This window comes from Lepisosteus platostomus, chromosome 7 (assembly GCF_059453375.1).
Source record: "Lepisosteus platostomus isolate fLepPlt1 chromosome 7, fLepPlt1.hap1, whole genome shotgun sequence".
In the NCBI taxonomy this organism is placed as follows: Eukaryota; Metazoa; Chordata; class Actinopteri; order Semionotiformes; family Lepisosteidae; genus Lepisosteus; species Lepisosteus platostomus.
Window position 1 is genome coordinate 58,435,197 of NC_142617.1, and position 23,118 is coordinate 58,458,314.

At 39.9% G+C, this 23,118-nt stretch overlaps 1 protein-coding gene across 1 annotated transcript in view; it reads left to right on the plus strand.

Moving 5' to 3' along the window:
- The first annotated feature begins 7,140 nt into the window (after positions 1 to 7,140).
- The window catches only part of agbl1 (AGBL carboxypeptidase 1), a 179,927-nt gene continuing 163,949 nt past the window's right edge, over positions 7,141 to 23,118 (plus strand). Inside the window, exons 1-4 of the mRNA XM_088641438.1 lie at positions 7,141 to 7,399; positions 16,147 to 16,213; positions 18,722 to 18,868; positions 21,843 to 21,974. Coding sequence (XP_088497564.1) covers positions 7,349 to 7,399; positions 16,147 to 16,213; positions 18,722 to 18,868; positions 21,843 to 21,974 — 397 coding nt within the window. The 5' untranslated portion in view covers positions 7,141 to 7,348. The remainder of the gene's footprint in view (positions 7,400 to 16,146; positions 16,214 to 18,721; positions 18,869 to 21,842; positions 21,975 to 23,118) is intronic.

The window sequence follows — 23,118 nt, forward strand, 5'->3', positions numbered from 1 at the left end:
CACCTGTTGTGATCAGGGATTTACGTTAGCTTCTTATTCGGAATATTGTACAAAAACGTAACCTGTTAAAAAATAAATGCACAGCAGATAATGCGTGCTGGATTTTAAGGGAGCCATGAATTCACCTTGAAGGGTAATATTGGCTTTGGTAGGCAGTAAATCTACATAGTGTATTATTAATTTGAATGTTATAAAACCATTTCCACAGGAATCCACAGGAATCAAAACGGCATGCAGTCACTGACTGACCTTCTGTAATCTGAAGGTGTCAAATTAAGTTAACTACGGCTATTAGCTGTTTTGGAAAAGCGAGGCGACAGCACTGCATGCTCACTTCTGCTCTCCGCCGTCACCAGCTCACCGAACCATGGGGTCTCAGCTAGGTGAAAGTCAATGTCACTGCCTGAGGGGTCCTTGTCAGTGCAGGGGCAGCGCCTAGACCAGGGCTGGGTAATGCCGGCTTTTCCATATTGTTCCAGGTAGTCCTGTTACCAACGTAATCTTTCCCACCTGTGCTTATTTAGCAATTAGGGATTTAATTTCAATTTAGTAATGATTTAAGGAAGATTCAAAGTCCAGTCATGGCATGTAATGGAAGTGCTGAGGTTAGACACCCTTGGTCTAGCCTACAGGGCTGAGCTTGTGCTCTAAGTGGGAACTTACTTTGAGCCACAAAAGAGCTCCCTATCTTAAATTCTCTAGGCGTGATTCTGTGCTGCCGGTTTCTTTCCCCTCATCAGTCTTGGCCTCGATGTAAGTAGGCCTGAAAAAAAGAAAGACAATAAAATAAATGTCACACTGTACTTGAGAATTGCTTCAGAAATTACTTTCCAGCAATTTCATATATGGATTGTCTTTTTTGTTGTTGTAATTTCAGCATACCGTGCAAGTCTTAGAAAATCAAATATACAAAATAATATGATGATTGCGGTGACAGCAATTTAGGTGTCAAATGCTAAAATGGTCCTATTTGTCTTTTATAGTCTGCTCGTTCAGTGGGGAATGGTGCTGTTGTAGTGCTGATTGCTGGGGGGTGGAGAACAAAGTGTGTGCAGGGTGAGGTGCTCCGCTGTGCTGCTGGAATGCTCTTCTCCAGCTTTGGTCCCATGGCGAAGCTTGAGCATGAGGAGGTCATGCAAACCAGTGGCCAAATGAGCTGCTAAAGATATTGCCATACACGTCTAAGTTGGACTTACTAACCGCAGCCAAACTTACAGCCAGATTTAAAAAGTTAGCTACGTTTATAGAATGTAACCTCAAGCATCAAAAATGAAACTCCCACCAACAACTGGGACATTCTCGCAAAAAACCCACCAGAATATGTGAAAATGTGTCCAGCACATCTTCTGGGCCATGACCTGAAGGTCTACTGTACTTCAGAGAATCTGCACCATTTTTTATGTGTTGAACAGTAACCTCTCTCAATAAATGAGTTTGAGTGACTGTTAATTTTTTATTTGCAGGACCTAGTATCAAAGGCCTTTTTTCTGCTTTAGACCGGCTGTGAAGAAAATACAAGGTTTTGGAGATAATATATAGCCTTTGCAGGCAGTATACAGTATAGCTTTTAGCTAACATAATATTTCATTTTGCCTATCGATGTTTATCAAACATCTTGTACTTTAAAAGATATTTAATGGAAACCTGAAACGGGAACCAAAGAATCACTGTGTCTAATTATCATGAATAGGTACTCTGCCCCCTAGTTTTTAATAAGGAGTCTTGCCCTGAGCTGTTAGGATCATTTCTGAAAACACAGCCCTGTTGCTCTATAAGCATACAGGGTGATACAGCCACCTACTAAAGCCCACATACTGTAGTTCTTCTTTTCAAAACAAGATCTGGAAGGCTGCTTTTGTAAGTTGTATTGTGCTTTCTGTGCTGGAGTTTTACAGTGTTAAAATATTTAAAATGTGGGGGGTCAGACTTTATGTAGTTTATGTAGGATGTTCTCTCAGAAAACATGGGAGTATGTTGGAGTACAAACAATACATCCAAAAAGTACTTTTGCTGTCTGCATTCAAAACACTGAGTCTTTGAGTCTTCATTATCAAGAATTCTAATTAAGGTAACTAAATATGCTTATAGGGAGATTATTTTTTTATTTTTCTAAGCAGTTTTTCAGAATATTCAATTATGTGGTTTCACTGCAGTATCTTTAATCTCTTTTGACTGTCATCTGTAATATGTTTAAATAAATAAGATTGCAATTAGCATCTGTGTAACTGAGATGGAAGTGGAGATATGTGGGCAATTAGCAATTTAAGCTTTTGTAAAGTTGGAAAGGTGTTTTCTCCAGGGTTTCTTTGCATTCAAATAAATGCAAGCCATTGTTATAATGAAATGGCATCTTTGAAAGCTCTTACCACTGTTAGTCACAGCAAGCTTGTACATTAAGAATTTAATTGCATTGGCTCTGAGGTTTGACAGAGGGCGAAGGAATAGCTGCCACAGGTAAGAAAGCACAAAGGTCATGTATTTTTTCCCTGTGTCCTTGGATCAGGAACGTAAACTTCTCTCTACAATATTTTCCTTATCCCAGTCCCATTCCTGTTTCAGTTCACATTGGACACTTAGAGAGCATTCAGCTGTTGTAGAAACAGTATAATTTTATTTGTTTTCAAGAGACAGACATATTGTCACATATAAAATATAAATCAGTGCCAGAAATTTTGAAAAACAGTTGATACCAGTGTCCTCTGGTTCATGTTTCACTGTCGATTCTGAAGCCCATTAGATTGACTTTGTCTCTTTGCTCTTGAGGATTTTAAATACTTAAATCAGGTCCGGATTAGGTTCATAGTCTCCTCTTTAAGACCTGAAAGGTTAATTTCCTTTGACCTGTCAGTGTAGGATATTCCATTAAGCCCCAGTATGTATCTGCTCGCTCTTCTCTGGACTGATCCCAGAGCAGCAATATCTGTTCTATGTAACAGCAACATGACAATTTGAGTGACATGACAATTTGTGGAAGAGAGCCCAGCATTGTCCACATCCCTTTGCACTTGGTTGGGATGAATCCAGTTTAAAAATACTCCACCTTGTCTCCTTTGTTTTATTGTAAAGCTCTGTGAGATAATGTACTGTACCAACTTGACCACAGGGAAAAACTCTCCCTTTTTTTACACTAACCTTGACTTTGCCTTCATCCAATTCAAGATCAAATAAAGACCTGCTCAAATAGTGTTATATCCCAGACATGACTCACAGGGGGTATTCAGTTCCTCCTCCTGTTTATATTCCATATTTCAAAGTGCTACACATGCAGTATCTTTACACATAGTTACTGTTATTACAGCATATTGAATTACATGTCTTCGCTGTGTTTGCTTAATTCCTGTTTGATTGTAACCCATTGTATATTTCAAGAATCCTTTGAAACCCAAAAGCAACTCATAGGAAAGGGGAGAGGTCTTTATTAAATCTTGTTGTAGTTTAATTGAATTACCATTTGCAGCCTTCTTATTGCACAGGATGGAAATGGAGGGTGGAAAAAGATGAGTGGAGAAAGGAGCGACAAACCAAAGAAATCGTTGCCCAGTGAGCTTCTCACTGCTTTGTCCATGAAAATGAATGAGAGGCCATGTTTACAGTTCAAAACAAACCAGAGTGTCCACAGTAGTAGCCAGACAGGCTTTGAAACTGAATCATGAACTTTTATGCTCTGACAAGGATATACTACATCTATCAAAATACACTCCCTGTTGAAACTTGAACTATTAATCTATCCTGTCTTGCAAAACTGGAACCTCAGGCACTTGCACCTCATCAAAAGTACAGACAAATTAGGGCACAGACGCCTCTTTCTGTGTCTGCTTGGCACGCGGGCCGTATTTGCCAGCCAGCCCAGATCCCCCCCTTTTGCTCAAACCTGCTGTCTGGGGTCAGCCAGGCCTTAAACACAGCTATCAGACAGCATTGTTTACTGGAAGAACCCGCCCACACACCAAACAAGCCGCTGTACATTTCCTGCATAACTGTCAAAAACATTTATAATTGAGATAGGAACTAGATCAGGGATTGAGGCTACTATTTTGTCATTACCACAATCCTGGTAGACTGGTAATCTGTAACTTGCTTCATATGAGTGCCCAGCTTTCATGTTTGGTTGCTGGCATCTTAATGATCCAAGAATTCCTATTTCATAAAGCATCCCATTGCGTCCATTTCAGTAGCACTGGGAATTTTGTACAAATCTCTGTGTTAGGAAGTGTCTCTTTTTTTTCTGTCCTGAATGCTCATACACATAGGACCTGAGAACGACCCCTAAAGCAGTAAAATCCTTTTTTTCAGCAAGGTTTCATGGCTAGGAGGTGGTGGGACTGGGAAGGGAGAAATGTTTTGTAAGTTTGTTCTGTTTTTGAAAAAAAAAATAGTCCACAACCATTCACTAAAAATACCTGTAATTAACTCTGCATAATGAGGTATAATTTAAAAAAATATTTTATGATTTAATTCAAAACAACTTACATTTGCATATATTGCTACAGCTGTGCTCCACCTGGTAGCTGAACCCATAGCCTTCTGGTTCCAAATACTGACCCTGACCACTTCTGAGTACTGCTACCTACGGAACAATCACAGTTACATTATTGGGCTGTGCTAAAAACAATCACTTAAAACATATTGAAATAACTCTTGAACATGCTGCCATCAAATTGGTATGTCCCTACAAGCCTTCATAGCATCATGCTCTGTAATTATGTGTCTAGGAATGCCCTCTGCTTGAACAGTCTTTTGCTTCTGTCTCATCATAGGGACTTCGGGTTCTGATGGTTTATGGCCAGTTAGTTCTGCTTTAAATGCTTTGCTGTCATCACTCCTCAAGTTACAGCCACCCCTCTACTCTCTGATCTCAGAGACAAAAATAGGAGAGGGGACAGTCACTCTCAACATTTTGTACTTTGCAGTGGATTTCACTGAGATCCTTCATTCTGTCACTGCAAAAGTGCCAAATAAATGTACAGTATGTGACACAGCTTGCGCTTATTTTCAGTTTTGAAAGGGAAATTGAATCACATTCATGATCTGAGTGCTCGTATAGCTGGTAATCCGCTGATGTCCCCTGTCCCGTGATTTAGCTGGCTCGCTGGCCTAAGTAAACCAAATCAAGGATTTTTTCCAAAGCAAGGCTATCTCTGTAACTGTGCTTCCTTCTGTTGTGTCGGAAACATGCTGCGCTTCACCTCACCATTTCCTGGCAGCACAAGTGGCTCTCAAACTCTCTTCCCTTCTTAAGAAACTGGGAAAGAACTGGGTTAGGCTCAAACACTCTTGACACAAGAGAATCATCCTTTCTGTCCTTATTGTGAGACATGTAAAACTCTAGTAGATCAAGTAGGGAGCTGCATCAGCAGGCGCAGGCTACAAAGGAACAAGTAAAGGTTTATTCCAAGTTGAAAAGAGAAGAAAAGAAACACAACATTTCGGGCTTCCTGAATTATTTCCTGGAATAAACCATTACTAGTTTCTTTGTAAACTCTGGTAGAGTGCTCTGTTACATGAGCTTTCACGGCCCTTCAGACATTAGAAAAGTGACTTCATGTCCCCAAAGCACACATATTGTAGCAGTTCCACAGACCCTGATCATCACTTGCCTTGGACTATCTAACATACATTTTGGTAGGTGGATTCAGATCTGGAACTAATCTGTGTCCATGAAATATAACCTTTGCATCTGAGTTTCTGGCCTACAGGTTTTGAATCTGACAAAATATTTCTTGCTGATATTCTGTTTCATAGTCTTTTTATAGTTTTTTGCTGAATGCTGAATGTTGGTCGATTAAAGCTCGCCTTGAGAGTTTGTCAGTATGATAAATGCTCGATATGGAGTGCTTATTTCAAAGGACTTTTTAAGAATTTCAATTTCATTTTGGGGGAGCAGAACTCAAACTCAGACTGTCCAGCTGTGGAAGTGAAAATGACTTGCCAGGAAAGTCTTCGGCTGACCTACTGTAAGTCTAATAAATTCTACATACAAACCCCAAAAACCCAACCAAATGCACACACATAATTATCTTGAAGTGACTTTGCTGAGAGTGACAAACAGTACATGTTTCCGTTGTATCTGCAGGTGTATTCTAGCTCGTGTGGTTTAGATACTCTCTTCATGCTGCTCACTTTGTCTTTCCACTCTCTCCTTCACTCTCCCTGTCTGTTTCACCTCAGCATGAGGAGCAGCCCCAACGACAGAGATGTCACCACGCTCTGATGGCTCCTGGAAATGTGGTCCTGATAAGCAGGACTCCTCTTTCTCAGTACAGGCTGGCATTCTATGCTGCCAAAGCTTTGCCTGAGGCTTGTCTGTTTTTGTCTGTTTTCTTTTTTTTTTTTGGACATTTGATTATAGAGTGAACTTTGTTTGCTCTATATTATGTATTGTCTCTCAACGTCCTATATTTTAATAAATTGAAGAAAATGTCAAGGGGAACTTTTTAATTCAAACCAAGGAATCATAGTAAATCAAATAATTCAATAAACAAATATGTAGTGCCTTGTTTTGTCAGTTGTCAAAGGTTTGCTTCCTTTCAAATTTTGATTTTGATGTTCTTAACTGACATTTATAACACCTACTTTAAATACAATCTAAAGTGACAATCTGAAAAGACATTTTGCTAAGGACACAATGGTCCATATTTAAAGCCTCATATATAATGTCAGGTGTGCGATGTTTTACTGTTTGCAGATTAAAACTGTCCTCTGCCAAGTTTTAGCACAAGAATTTAAGACCACCAATGGGATGTGAATTATAATTAGAGCAGTATTGAAAAAGTCTTACACTAAAAACTTGATGTAGGAGACTATTACTCTAGAATACACAAACATTATAACTTTGTTTGTGTAACTATAACTATTGTAACTATAACTATTACTTTGAAACAACTAACGCTCACTCGACAAGATTAGTTAGCATTTGAGGCAAAGCGAAAACATTTTTGTTCTTATTTCTTGTATAACCTCCAAAGTCAAAGTGTGCCTTGTGAACAAGCCAGCATGTCCACATTGCACATTTACGGGCCAAGGCTGCCCTCTCCCCATCTCTTTCCGAAAAAAAAAAACTGGCATTCTCTTCTGGAGCACTGAGCTCTCCTTAATCCCTGAGCCTGTCAGGCCCTTTATATAGGAAACTCATCTCACCAGCCAGGCACAACTGGGCTGATGGATTTATCTCTGGAGATAGGGTTTCAGACTGAAAGATAACCCCCACCACATACACACAGCGCCGGCACTGCCCCTCCTTCTTTTTAAACTAGCCCTCGAGTGTGGAGCTGTGCTTTTGGGTGCCGGGCAGAAAGGAGAGCCTTGTGAGTCCCTCTGTTTCCTGCTTTCAGACGGAGTGCGGCCTAGCATGGCTGGGGCAGGGGGCAGTGGATTGGAGGTCCTGCTGTCCACACTGCAGGTAAGAGACGCCACGTGTGGGGGCTGAACATGAAGGCAGCAGAGCGAAAAGGTGTGCGGAGAGGTCTGTGGTAACAAGCTCAGCAGCAGCACCTGAGTGAATGAAAAATGGCCAAAAAGTTTAATTCCCTGGGTATTTTAGCTACTACTACGCTTCTATGTCAATTGATTTATTTATTTTGGTTGTTTGTGCAAACAACGTCCTTCGTTTTTCTGCAGATCTTTTCTGCAGTAACAGAACATCTCATGTTTTCTAATTTGTGTCTGTCTGAATTTTCACTACATTCCACAAGCACCTGGAATGTAGTGATAGCTCAACTTGTATTCAGCCCACAGACAGAAGTTACAGGTCAATTAATAGTTATATGGAAGTCATGAGGTGAAGCCTTTCTCTGATGCAGATTCAGCTGTGTACACAGTTTGTCAGCTTTCACTGTAATTAATATTTAATTTCTGAAATATATTATTCTGAATTTTATTTTCCTTCCATGGTGAGAATTATTCCTATATGCACCTGCTGTGGATAGGTCATTGTGTCTTACTGTCACAGAAACTTTAATGAATGTTGATGATTTCTTTGTGAGCAGAATTGTACTGTACAATAGAGAAGAGTCAGACTGTCTGGTGGTTTTCCAGTGTTGATGTATGTTTTCATGAATTAATTGATTTATTTGTCTGGGGCTTTTATTAAAGGTTAGTTTGAAGAGTTGAAAAACATTGTCTGCAAAAGTAATCCAGTTAATCATAAAAGCAATAGAATATATTGTTTTGCATTGTACAGTAGAGGTGCTTTTTTAGGCCACAGTGTGAAAGTTACATGTGGCAATACACAGTGCATTCTGAACATTGTATTCATGTCTTGCTATGCATAATGACTTAGAAAAACTTTTAAAAAGCAGAGACGTCTTCTTCCATACAAAAGAAAACCCCACTTCATTTAGCAGGGCTAGCAGGGTGAGTTTCACAACTATCAGGGTGATTTTTGGTTCCAGCAAATTTTGTTCCAGATTGCCTTAAAACTATAATAAAAAATGAAATGAACAAAAAATGCCCGCATAGGTGTGAAACATTTTCCACTACAATGTTTTTTTCCACTAGAACTTAATTTTTAAATTAATAAAAGTGGATTATTTTTGGTGATATACAGTAAAAGAAGGAAGCTATAGGCACAATAGTTGATTTGGATAATTCAATAGCAATATTTAAAATGTTTTATGTACTGCATTGTCTACATTGTTAATTGCGAAGATTCCTCTGCTATTGACACTGTGATGGTTTGACAGCCATGGAAAATCTGTTAGGAACATGACCTTAATGACCTTAATTATTGTAATTGTTGTTCATGAAGCAATACATATATTTTGTCACAATGAAGGAGAAACTACATAAAATGGTTTGATAACTGATTGAAACTGAACTAAAGCAGGGAGAGAAATTGCGTTAATGTGATCAAACTGTTTATTTTTGTGTTCTCTTCTTTAAGCACGATTGTCCTTGCTCACAGTAGACCCATGTGACAGTTATCAGTTCATTTGTTTTCATGTAATATTCACTGTAGCTGCTGCTGTCTTTTCATTGTTCATATTTTCATATGGACCAGCACAGGCATGGGTTTCCCTAAAACTAACGTACAGCACGGGGAGAAGAGGTAAATAACTTCATAAAGAAGGCTGTAAAACCCTAAATTTACTGCAGTATGAAAAAGATGTCTTTGTATGCAAAACCTCAATATCCTTTTTGTAAATGCTCAGTGGTTAAAATCATATAGTAATATATTTAACAAACTAAAGTGGTGATAACTTGCGACCAAGAGTTAACGTGCACGTTATTTTCATAGATCATTGCTAGGGCAAATACTATTAGTTTACAATAGATAATCCTTATAGTACATTTTATTTTTAAATCTTTTGAGATCCTTGTGTTTCAGTATCTTCATCTCATCCTGCTTTTTCTTGCAGGATCCCAGGGAGAGTAGCTCTTACATAGCTGCAGACAAACCAGTCATTTTAAATGCAAACTTGTAAACTCAATACAGAAAACTGGGATTGAAATAGGGACCTTCAGCCCTTACATAAGAACAGTTACAATTGAGACGTACTGTAACTGTTATCTATCCTGTTCGTTAAAGAGTTGAGTGACAAAGGAATTGAATCTAGAAGTTTCTGCTCCATAGTCAGACTATTTATCCATTGTGCCCCTGGCCTAGAGAAATCATTTTCAGTCTCATGCTGTCCCATCCAAGCCATCTTTATATGCAGAAACTTTGTATGCCATTTCTTGAACAAACCTTGTCACCCTGTTTTCTATACCTACTTTGGTGTCAATGCACATTCAACTGACTGTTAGCCAATTCGTTAATTTTAGCCAGGATGACTTGTATAGACTAGGACATGAACTGCGTCTGAATCACCAGTATTAGCTCAGTTTTTCCATTTTACCTAAGGGACAAAGGAACAGGAGGTGTGTAAGCTGTTCAGAATGGCTGGCAGTGTACCAGTGGGGGAGCTAGGAGCCTTCCGGACCTTACCACAAGCACCTTGCCCTAATTGCTGAAACATTTAGTTCCTTTAATTTATTAAGGTAGTTGTAAGAACATAAAAAAAATGTTACAGACGAGAGGAGGTTGTTTGGTCCATCTAACTCGTTTAGTAGACAGTAGCTAATTGATCTGAGGATCTCATCCAGCCATTGCTTGAAAGAAACCAGGATAAAATGGATGTTCCACACTTCCACAACCCCCTGTATAAAGAATTACCTCCACTTGTGTGGAGTGTGTTACACCGTTCAATCTGAGAAAGTCCGGATGAGATCTGGCATCTGGAGAGAGTGATTCCCTGGATGCCAGTCATCTCATTAGACCGGGTGTGTCTCATTTTAACCAAGCCTTTTTCCAAAGGCACCTGTCACTACCTCACACAGCGTTTTAGATCTTTTGTTATAGTTAGTGCTGTAGTGAGAAATTCTTACTTTAAGACTCAAAACTGCACAAAAAGCCACTATATTAAGTGTCTCATTTTATTACATAACTCAACACCGCCTCTTCACAATTTCCCCTTTATAATTCCATATAATGCAGCCAAAAAAGCTTTTCTACAGTGAACACATTATGAAATTAGATGAGTTTACTGAAATAAATGTGTTTTTTTTTCTAAGGAAAGAATATGTCATTAATAGAACTAGAGCTGTGCATGGAAGTATTCAATGAGTGTAGATTATTTTTCAATAGAACTATAAAAATCCACAGTTACAAGGCACATGTCTGGCAACTGGATGTCTCAAGACAGTGAATGTGTCAATGTTGAGAGCATTCAGAGTCATGACTTGGGCTGTATTGAAATACACTTTGGCAGCTCTGGCTTTGGACAAGTTCTGTTTAGACAAGAAGGGATGTCACCACCCCCCAACACCCCCTCCCTACCTCCCTGTCTCTCCAGACCTCCTGGAGGTAATACAGTCTTAGTTTTCAAATCATTAGGGGATATATTGTAACTCAATTGCAAGCCTTCGTTTGTAGCTGTTGGAGCCTGAAATGGGATTCATTGAACTTCAACGAAGAAAGACACATGGAATTGGTAGGGCAAAGCAAAGCAATCTGAATGTTTATCATATGAGATGATCCAAACAAGAAAAAAATGTTAAATGCAAAGATTACAAGTAACTAAAACCCAATAATTTATTTTGCCATGAAAATCTCACAGATTTTCGTTTTTCTGAAATCAGTTGTAAGATTGCATGGGTCTAGATTCATGAAGACGCAACTGAATTCCCAAATGATTTTTGGATTGACTGGGCTTCATATGAAGTCAAGAAAAGAGGAAAAAATTCTAGGAAGAATGAAAAACTTTGGCAGCCCTTCTATAAAAATATATATTTCTGGAAAAGTAAGGCACATTTAAGCTCAAAATGTTTGACCAATATCCAATAGGCTCTGTAACACACATGGAACATTAAGTATATCTACAGTATAGTGATAATTCATGCAGTTTTAGTGACTCAATTCATTTTTGAATGAATGAATACAACTCACAGACTATGAGGACAAAAATAACTTGGTTAAATGGCTTGTACCTCAGTGCTCCACAAAAAAAGCCTTTCTGGGCACAGGAGACTCAAACCCAGGCCTATCATTTCCTTAGGGACCATGGGGACTTTTAGTTACTATTGCTACTTAAAAATAGAAAGGGAAAAATCTTAGTCCACACTAATAAAATACATAAAAATAAATAAAAATGAACTTTTTCTACTGTTATTCAGTCCAAAGCACTGATCACATTGAAACACAGGTTTAAAGCAAGTTTACATGGTTAAGAAAAATGCCATCCTAATATCATCAAGTTAGGTACATCACCCTCAAAGTTAGAACGTACAACAGCAAACATTTAATAGGTATAAATATCCATCCATCAAGCATAGGCTCGTGGAGGAACCAGAGCAAAAACCGACCAGCAACAGGCACAAGGTGGGGCACACCCTAGATGGGACACCAGTCCACTGCTAGGCACACACAGATATGGGCATACATTCACACCAGGGCCAATTTTACAGGTGCCAATTAACCCACCAATATGTCTTCGGACTGTACGAGGAAACCACAGGATCCGGACCATGCAAACGCAGGTTGAGCATGCAAACTCCATGCAGACAGCATCGCAGGAATTGAACCCAGAGCCCCAGTGCTGTGAGGCAGCAATGCTAACCCCTGCATCACCATGCCTCCTATAGAAATAATTGCCTTCCTGTAAATAATAAAACATATTTTACAGCTAGAATACAAACTGATTGCTAGAAGCGCTTGATGGTCAAAATACAAAAAGCAGACAGATAAAATATGATGTAAAATGGCTGAACAAGCCTGGCAGAAACCAAAAGATTGGTTGGGGAATTAGTGGATGTCAGTCATGTTGTGGCTTTCAAGGCATTTCAAGATCTATTTTCATTGAAAACACATCTAAAAACGTTAAATCAATAATTGCATTTTACCAATGGCTTTCTTGTACATAATTTATTGTTGTCAAAACATCATAAAACTTTTTCATTTTGCTTCTTAAAGCTGTCATTTAACATTACTTATGTAATTTTAGAGCTCATCTTTGGTCTTGAAAAATAATTAGGCTCTGTAGATCTCCGTCTCTGCGAATCTGAAGTAAGTGGAAGCAGAAAGACTAGAAGACCCTGGAGTCCTGCACTAATTTAGTCTGACACCCTTTCTATAGTTTCAGTGACTGCTCATAACTTCAGCATGAATCAGATACTGTAGAACATAAATAAATGCATAACTGCCCTTCAGCCCTGCAAGGTTCACAAAGGGGGCACAAAACAGGATATGGCAATAAATGTTTCTGACATCTTTTTCTCGGTCGGTTTTAATGGGTGTCATGCTCTGTGTGATTTGCACATTTTGGAGACTTGCCTCCTGTCACATGAACCCCTAGTCCTGTGTTTCAGCTGTGTTCATCAGGATACATGAAAAACACTTACCCCAATGCACATTCTGAACACATACTGGTGTTGGGATCACAAAATGGTTTGCGATTCTTCATTTGAATGAACTTATCATATGTTTGCTTGTGAATTGATCATAGGTGGTCAAGTCCTATTCACATATCTTGAGCTGATTTGAGGTCTCTATAAGACAGGGCCCAAGACAAGGCCAGATTTCAAATGCGCTGAACAACAGGGTGGGAAGCACCTTTATGAGTACCTCCGCTTGAGGAAAAAGACAAATGACAATGTTTGTGCATCTGACAGGACTGCTCAATCATTAAATGAAATCCAAAGACATTTCAGATGATCAGAGCAGGGAGGATTTTGCTGACACCAATTACAGTGAGGCCATGTGTATTTTCTTTGAAACAGCTGCAACAGAAATCTCAGACAGCAGATGTTTCTTTGCGGCTACCTATGTAGTGAGTATGGCATTCATCCCATGCTCTGCATAACTAGTGCTAAAGGGTGATTCATGACAGGATAATGTGTCCTCTGGATCCAGATCCCGTGAAGCTGACCCTTGACCTAAAAGTGGACACATTACGCTATACTTTGTAGGTCCCTTTGTTTTAAATTTGGAGTGAAAGTATGACATAAGCTCTTTGTTTGGCTTGAGAATGAGAACAGTACTTTTTTGGGCGGAGTGAGTCTATAAATGGCATCTGTAAGATTGTGGTTGACCCTGTTTCTCCTATAGCATCCCCCTGCTCTCCCTCCTCAAGGTGCTGTTTCAGTTAAGCAACATGGCCACCCTTTGGTGCTGTGAGGCTGTAACGATGGCCCACCACAATACACATCCTTATGTGCCATACAGTAGTGTGATTTTGCACAAACAATATGGTACTTTGCAACTTTGCTTTTGTAGAGTGCTCTTCGTAGGAAACCATCACAGAGTGCTTTACATAGTCAGTAAAAAGCTTAGCTCAAACATTCTCTGTTCTGAATGAAATCCTTTCACTTCATGCTCAGAAGAGGCTTAGACTTTGGCCTTTGTAACAGGAACTGGAAGGGGGGTCCACAGGTGTGACGCACTGCAGCTGAGTGCTCCAGACCTGGCCAGCCAACTAGCACACCCCATATACAGTACATGACCTGAGCTGCTCAAGTAGCATACTGTACAATGTTAGTAGATAATCAAGGTAGCATGATTAGAAAGTCTTTTTCAGCATAACCAGTGTTGGATTTCCCATTAGGCAGTGTAGGCACAGTGCCTAGGGCCTATGAAATTCGTACGGCCTACGAAGGAGGGAAACACTAGTGACTAACGAAAAATGAGCTGAAACAACATGCTTGCGATCGACTCTAGGTGCTCCCAATCAATAATCATTCGCTATCTAGCGGCTGTACTAAAACTAGAAGTATTGAAGTGACAGTCGCTCGACTCACTCCATCAATCACGAGGTTTAGCATTAGAATAGTTGCATCATGTCAATCGACATAATTCAGTTGGCGTTTACCCCTCTTTTAGCACATTTTGGAGTGAAATTGCCCGGGGCCCACAAACACCAAAATCCAGCCCTGAGCATAACAAAGGGTTTACAGAGATTCTTTAAAACAAAAATATAGAGTTGACGTTCTGTTACAAACCACTGTTTTGTAAATAAACGTCAGTAAGTACATAAAATGCAGTTCCTGTGTTAAATATTTAATTTGTGCACAGATCCTCAGTTCTGGTAATGGAAGGTCCAGCAGGTTTTGTGAAGCACTTAAGCTCCTGTGTAAAGAGTTTCAGTTAGGTCATTATGGACTTAGAAAGAATGAAATCCAGAAGATCTCCAAGACCAGATGCAAAGATCACAGTTTTAGGGGGACAAACCTATTGACAATTTTAAACGGAGGCGATTCAGCCGGTATTGTCATAGTGTACTGTGAGTTGACAGTGTGATGTGGATGCAAGAGTAATTTATTACCTGGGATGATCTGTCTTAGTTTTGTACTGCATTTTGTTCTGGTAAGACAATTTTCTAGATCACAAGAGGTTTTATGCTCAAATATTTCTCTTCTCATTCTAGTTCTGTTCTTTCATAAACTCTGACTAATTAGATACCTGTTTATACTTCATATCTGTCTGCCATTTGATGTGGATGTACTGTATATGCAATTATAGTTCAATGTGAAAAAATCTTCCTTTTCGTCACATACTGAATCACAGGGTCTCGGCCTTGGCACCATTTAGAAATCAAATGTTACTATCACTTTTAATGAACATTCACACTTCACTTGGAAAGGGGAGGAGAATAGAAGTCACAGCCAGCCTGAATCTATAGATAGCAAAGCCATTGTCCTGTCAAGGTGGTACGACACCACCTCCCTCCCCAGGCCAGCCATTTCACGAAGACGTGAAAGGCATGAGAGAAAGACGCAGTGCTTCCACAGTGCTGCCCCAGTGGCAGGGCCGCCTGCACAGCCTGTCAGCCTCTACGCTTGTAAATAGTAGCCCTGCACCCTCCCTCCCTGTCTGTGCATTTAAGCCCTGTGGATTCCAACAGAGGGCGCTGGCTGGATGCGAAGCCCAGTTCAACAGACATGCACCTGCCGTGAGCAAGCTGACAGAGCCCGTTCTGCACACTCATGTCTGCATGCATGTATTTATTCATCCTTTAGCCGAGATTTCCGAAGTCAGGCAAATACATTTTTCTTAAAAGTTAAAATTATTTGCTAGGTTCCTGGATGCTCTAGTATTGAATTGTTACCTGGTGCTAGGATGGTGGTTAGCTTAAAAATCCAATTTCTTTCTCAGAGATGCTAAGACTGCATCCTTCTTTTTTTGTGTGAGATTGCACGAAAGCAAAAAAAAAAAAAAGGTTCCAGAATGAAAGTGTGCAATGTTTCCACATGGGATTGTCATACTGTTTGAAACTCATTTAAATGTACAGGCATGTTCTATTTGTGTTACAGCTCATGAGTTCTTTTTACCTTGTTTCCTATGTTGTGTGAATCTTTGTAGTGTGCAGTACAAGCTATAAACTTTTGTGTGTTTGATTGTCTCATCTATTCACTGCAATTTAATTGTTCATGTCTCAAATACAGTGGTCTCAAATACGTTTATGAAGATCTTCAAAGCACTGCATGTCTGCACTAATACTAAAGTGCACAGCAGGCTAAGTGTCCAATTCTTTGCAGGTAGGATCCTTGTCAGTCTTGATGATAATAGAATGCTGATATATAATGGCTCTTCGCAAGGGGAAATGAATAGACCATAGAGCTGCTAATTCACTAAATTAACACTTTCACGAGTGACATAATTCTCTTCTGTTACAGCAGAATCCCAGTGACACTGAAGGCACTCTCACTATTCTTAATGTTTTGGATGAGCTGCTTTCTGCTGGTGAGTAACATTGAAAAGGAAAAGCGAAATAATACAGTTTGGTCCACATATATTAATGTCTATCTGTACAAGCATTCTGATGACATGTGTGACATTGTGTTTTACAGTACGGGACAAGGAGAAGGAAATCAATCATGTCTTAGTCAGTGGGTTTCTTAAAAAATACCTTTTAGCTTCTGCAAAGATCTGAAAACATATTTAATAACAGCAGGTATTAAAAGACCTTTTGTCATTCAGTCAGTGGGCAAAGTGACAGCGGGGCTGATGGACTGATTGTATCTGCATGAGATTAATAAAATCTCATTCAAACTTGCAATGTAGTTTTAGTTTTTCCTGTACTAAATTTGGTCCCTCCCTACTGCTGATCAGACCTCCAATTATGCTTTGTCAAGACCTGCAATAACCCCCCCTTGTCACCTCTTTACAAGCAAAATTTCTATCTGAGATTGGAATGAATAGATGGGACTAATGATCAACTCAGTTAGCATTAGTTAAATCATAGGCTCTACCTTAATTGTCTGTTTACTGTATAGTGTCAGTTGACCTTCCAGTTGTGTAAACCCCTGTTGTAGAGTGGCATGCATATAAGATTACACTGCACCTACACATTTTACTTATAGTATGTAGTAAAATGCTTCTTTTTACAGTTTTGTTAGAAACTGCATCTTCCAATTCAGGGTCAGGGTCAGGGGAGCCAGAATCTGGCCCAGCCAGCAACAGGCACAGGGCCGGGCACACCCTGGGAGTGACACCAGTCCATCACAGGGCAGACACACAGACACTCTCACACCAGGGCTAACTTTCCCAGAAACCACCTACTTGGAGGAAACTAGGGCACCTGGAGGAAACCCATATGAGCACAGTGAGCACATATATATATATTCCCCACAGATAGCACCCAAGGTCAGCCAAGCTAACCATTGCAGCCCTTTATTAGAGGCGTCACGGATGTGTAATATTGTAACGCATACGGCCGACATTGCAGGTTGTGCGAGCCGGCTTACCAGCACGGAGATGTCACCGCCCTTCCCTGTGAGTAGCAGGGACCTCAGCCGCTGGGTTGAAGGGAGATCTCCCTTTAGCTCAACTGGCTGGGTCCCTCTTGAGTGATGCTGGAGTCCCGGGTTCGAGTTCCCAGCAGTGGGGGGCCGACCTGAGGCAGCAGTGGCGAGGGCGCATACCCACGTGAACCGCTACAATACAGTATAAATCATTATATTATAGGTATAATATAAATGTATAAATACATATAATGTCATATAAATCAAGTACAAAGTGTGACATGTTGGGGTATTGGTCCCCATTGCGGCAGTCTTGCTAGCCTGTCTTGTAGCTTGAGGAAGAGGCAGCACACAGGTGTTTAGTACTGAAGCTGAGTGGATGTTCATGCTCCCAGCAATGGACCTCTGACTTCTGCATTTTCAAAACAAAACCTACTACTTCTCCCAGAGTTCTAATTAAACATTTCCCAAACTGGTCTGAAAAATTGAGTGGAAATGAAAACTGTGAAATGACAGCAGGTTTATGTTTGCCACATCCTTATCACAACTGAGAACAGGCTTTCATTGACACCTGTGCTCAGTTATCTCAAGGCTAACATCCCATTGACCATTATAATCCACAGCCTGCTGGGAAACGTAGTTTATCACTCTTGTGGGCTCTAGGAACAGCAGAATAGAAATGGGTAAGATATATGTATATATACAGAGGGTAAAGGATATTGGTGTGCCTCGTCTTGTTCCATATTGAACACTCTTTACTTGTCCCAAATTGTGACACAATAGTTAGAACCAATATCAATTCCTTCTGCAGCATCAGTACAATGGCAGGTCACATGCCAGTGTTATCTGCTGTCTGCTTGTTTTCACGCCCATGGGGTCTAATAGAGTGTGACATTCCTGGTTGTCCGCATAACCAGGGCTGATCTCTGAGGCATTTGACAGGCACCTAGAGGCATTGAAAGACAACTTTTGCTCAAAAACAGGCATCCACTGGCCGGAAGCCAAAATGTCATCTGTCTGCAGCATCTTCCTCTGGAAACATGCTGTAGACATAAGGGGATTAATGCTCTTGGTCAATGCACTTCAATAGTTTGTTTGCTGTTATGACATGCTCACCTCTGGTGCAGTTCTAGAGCTGTGGGATGCATATACAATATATATTAACAGCCTATTAGTAGCAGTCCCTTGCCTTACAATGTTTTGCAATGTTAGTGTCAAATCCACGGCTAAGGTTTTATTTACCGACATGTTACACTTTAATTGAACCAGATAAAAGTACACTAAATTGAATTGTATTCATTTAGCACTCACACAACACATTCGTGTATGCTGCTCTACCACTCATTCCTTTTATTTGCTTTACTACAGCTACCCAACATTAAAATGACAATATGAAGAAGCTAAATCTGTTAAATCATGTTGACCTTAAGGTATCTCCACACAACAAAGGATCGTGCTGTGTTATTAAGAGGTCCCATTCTGTTTGTGCCCTGCCTGTGTTTTGCAGGGACTGATCGCAGGATCCACTACATGATCTCCAAAGGTGGAAGTGAAGCTCTCCTCCAGACCCTGGTGAACACTGCCAAAGCCCTCTCTCCCAATTATACTGTCCTATTGCCCCTGCTGCACCTCCTGGCCAAGGTTGGACATAGAGGTAAAGTTGAAAACCTCTTTAATGTTTCTGAACCCCCACAGCATTCAGAGACCTGGTAGAATTCTGAGTTGTTTTTCATAGGTTCTCATAGGCTGCCCCTGTGCTTACAGCCTTTGTAGACAATTTTGAACAATAGGTCCTGATATTTACATCACTTTTCATCCTAAAAGGCTCCCAAACACTTTACACATAGATGGGAACCCACTTCATTCCCATTAAAGAGATGCACCCCCTTGAAGCACTAGCAGGCCCAATGTACAACAGATCTGGAAGGGAAGTGAGAAACTGCTTCACCAAGGGAAAGGGGGAGGAGGGTTAGGCAGGCCTAAGGTGGAATTTAGTCAGGTTTATCATCTCATTCAAAGTACGGTACTTTCTACAACACAGTGTTACTGCTCACCACACCGAGACATTGCTTGGACAACTATGGACCAGAGGAAACAGCAGCCTCTGCTGGTCTACCAGCTCCACGTACAGCAGCAACATGAATTAGTTTCTGGAATTTGATGAGATCAGGCCACAAGGTTGTAATGCTGCTGCTGTTTAAGACCCCTTCCCAAGCATGATAGTCAGGAACCCTGATGTCTATTTATTTCCATTTTAGCTTTGTGACCAGTTAAATAATTAAACACGCTGTACCTTATCATGGTTTTTGAACATAGTGTGTGCATTTAGTGGTACTCGTTGATATAAATGTTCTGATTAGAGCATTGGGAAATTCATGGATTGTCTTTAAAAAATGCCTTGTCAATAATAAAGTGGAGTAACTGAGGACACTAGGACTCAAGGGAAAGGGTTGGTTTGATTTCGGTTTGATTAGAGATCAATCCTTGGCTTTCCATTTACACTCACATTTATCAGCGTTAACTCACTTGTTTCAGTGATAAACACATTGCTGCCTTCTTGGTCTCTTGAAGAAACACTTGTACACGTTGTAGAACAGGAGGACTCCAGTACTGCTGTACAAAGGTCATGCCCTGCCCTCTTGAATAGTCTTGGTGTGCTGTCTGTGTCAGCACGACTGACCTGATAACAGTGCAATCCAATAACTTAATGCATTTTTTACTGCCTCTAAATTAAGAGAGTTATTTTGGTTGTAAGCAACGTAAATGCATCCAGAGTCTGTGTATGCACTTTGCTTTAACTTTTGATTCTCTGCCAATGCTCCACTGAACTAATAATTTACATATGGAACTTGATTTGGCAGCGGTATGGAATAACGGTTAGGATGCACGACTCTAGCCTAGAGGATTGTAGGCTCACATCCCAGATGTTATTCCTATATCCGTGAGCAAAGTGCTTCACGCAATTTTCTATAATGTCCAGCTGTATGAATATAGCCCCGATTCAAGAAAATAAAGAAACCTCTCAGATTCAGCTCATCTTTCACCCATGGAGTGTTGTTACAAATCTCAACGGAGTGTAAATATAAGGTACTGTGGTGGAAAACAATATGGCACAATTCACTGATCAATGTTGCTCGTTTCTGAGAACATAGCCACCCTGGAAGCTACAAATGTAATGAATGTTTTGTTTTGTAATTTTCCAGTATGTTCAATTTGACATCTGTTTTATTACACAAACAAAATTGTCATAATTCTCATTTATGCTTTAGCACATCACATATATTCACATCTGACGGAAAGAGCTGTCATCTGCAGAGGACAACAATGTTGCGCTTTCTTCTGCAGGGATAGGTTTTTGTAGCAAAGCTTCGGGCTCTGACACTGTGTCATGTAATTTAAGTCCCTCAGTAGGAATAAAATGTAAAACTGCTGTCCACCATCAGGATGTGACTTCTGGGTTTTTAACTTGTAAAGGTTGAAAATAGAGAATACCTGTTTTGGAAGCACAGCGATAACTTACTTGATCTTGGCTTCAGCAATGCCATGGAATTACACTTTACACTGAGACTCTGCACATTGCAATAGAAGAGTTAACACGATCTTGCTTTCATATGTTTTTGTAATGCATGTCTATTTCTCTAAATATCCCACAGAGTTTCCTAGTGCTGATCAGCATTAATGAGAAGCCACAGTCTCTTTGGCATGTGAGGGTGTGACCTCTCACTGCTTGAAAAATGTCAGTGTCAGTGCTCAGTGGGCACTGTCGCTCGGCTCTGAGCCCTTGCTTCTGTTTCACCCTGATCACAAAGTAATCAAATCTTTTTTTTTAAATCATTTATTCTGATACGGTTTTGAAGACTCATCCACTGAGCCATGTCTCGGGCATTTTTTCACTTTTTGATTATTGATGAAGGGGTTTACTTAAATGTCTTAGATGTGCCCCTTTCTCTTTTTTCTTGTTTTTTCTTAAGTTTACAATTGCACTCCCTTATAACTATTTACTTTGTTTCATCATACACAGGAGGGGTAAATCCAGAAACAGTTTAATGAGTGAAGTCAAAAATCAGTTTAACCATTCAAAAAAACAAATATGGAGGGTGTTTGCCAAGATGTGCAACCAAATACAGGGATAAGGAAACTTTGGATTTTTCCAGGTATCTACTTCACTTGTGCTGGAAAGTGTGCATGCTGTTGCTTTTCTAAAGCCCGAATTGGGAGGAAATAATCACTAGAAACCATTACATGTTTCACTCTGAATCAAAACATCAATCTTAAGGAAGTGCATGACCCTAAGAAAGCAAAGATTAAAGAGTGCAGTACAACACAAAGAAATTAAACCACTTTTTATTTTAGGATCTGCTTCTCTTTGGACCTGGATTAAACTGGAAATCTGTCTCTCCTGAACTTATAGTGAACTAAATGCTATTTGATTACTATTTGTCACGACTGTCTTCTGATAAAAAAAAAACTTTTAAATAGTATGGTACAGTATTTACAATTGTTCAACAGTAGGGAATTTTTCCCTAATTACACTGCTTGTTTTCCACATCCTGCACAGCTACTGGGAAATGCTATGCTTTCCAAGATACACTGTAAGAATTTTAGCACATGTGCTTTCTTTCCAACAGACAAAAAGATTGGCCAAAAGGCAGAGAAGGTAGAAGCTGTTCTCTTGATCCTGAATTTGCTGAGGCTGAACATACATTATCCGAAGAGGGCTGCCGCTTGCCTATGGGTGCTCAGAGTCTTCTGTTCCTGTGGTGAGTTCCTGCACTCAGCAGTCTCTGTGCACTGGTCTTGGCTTGATGTAAGCAGTGTCATTTAAACCACAGTATCACAGTATAATAATGTCATTAAACTGTTTTGTGTATGAATGCGTGTGCCAAAGTCCATAATAGCTTAGTTTTGATAACCTTTAATTAATCAGGCAAAGCCTTTAATACTGTGTAATTTGGTGAGTGAGCGAGCGAGAGGTTTATTACGGGTTTTGCTTTGATTTTCTTGGTTGACAGAAGGACAGTGTGATTGTGATGGTGAGATTGTCATGTGCTCGTCACATATTTGTAGTCCACTGGACATGACTGTCATGTATCACTCTTGAATTTTATGTATATATATGTTCCTTATAGAACCACATTAGTTACATTAACCCATAGAAGAGATTGATACAAAAAAGAAGGCTGTTTTCTAGTCATTAGTGAAACTATGTACTGCGCTGTCTTTCTGAATTAAATTACCCACACAACATTATTTTGGAGGAATTAACCATTTAAGCATTTATGTCCTTAAAAAACAATTAGAAAAATGTGATTAGGGAAAATTCTGTTAAACACTTTAGAATGGCCACGTTTGCTTTCCAAGGAAGTTTTTCTCATTCTATGAGATTCAAGCAAACACAGCCCTCAGTACAGTATTTTCAAGTCCTTTTATTCTGATATATTCTGAGTTTGACTTTCTCTGAGGTCCTCAAATACACACCCTCTCTAATTCCTCTTATTTTTCACTACTGAAAGAAAGACTTATAACACCCCTTACATATCCCTTTCTTATGTAAGGTGTTTTCTGCCTCTTCAAGATTCATTCTAGAAAAGCTGAAGTACACTACACAAAGTCACTCCTTGGTGCTGTGGCTTGTTGTTTCTTTGTGGCTGTGTGACAAGAAATAGAAATTTTGGTCTGTGTTTAGGGCACAGAATAACTGGCATCACGGGCCACTGTTGCTGTGAAAACAACCTAATCCACTTTTGAACTTGAATGTCACATTTGCTTGGCTGGGGTATTGATCATCTATCTACAGCAAACACTGATATTGACAATAGGTGCCATTATATCCCCATGCTGTTAATCCAATTAGGAGACACATTTAAGTGAAACCACGTCTCTTCAGAAAAAGATTAGTGGTTG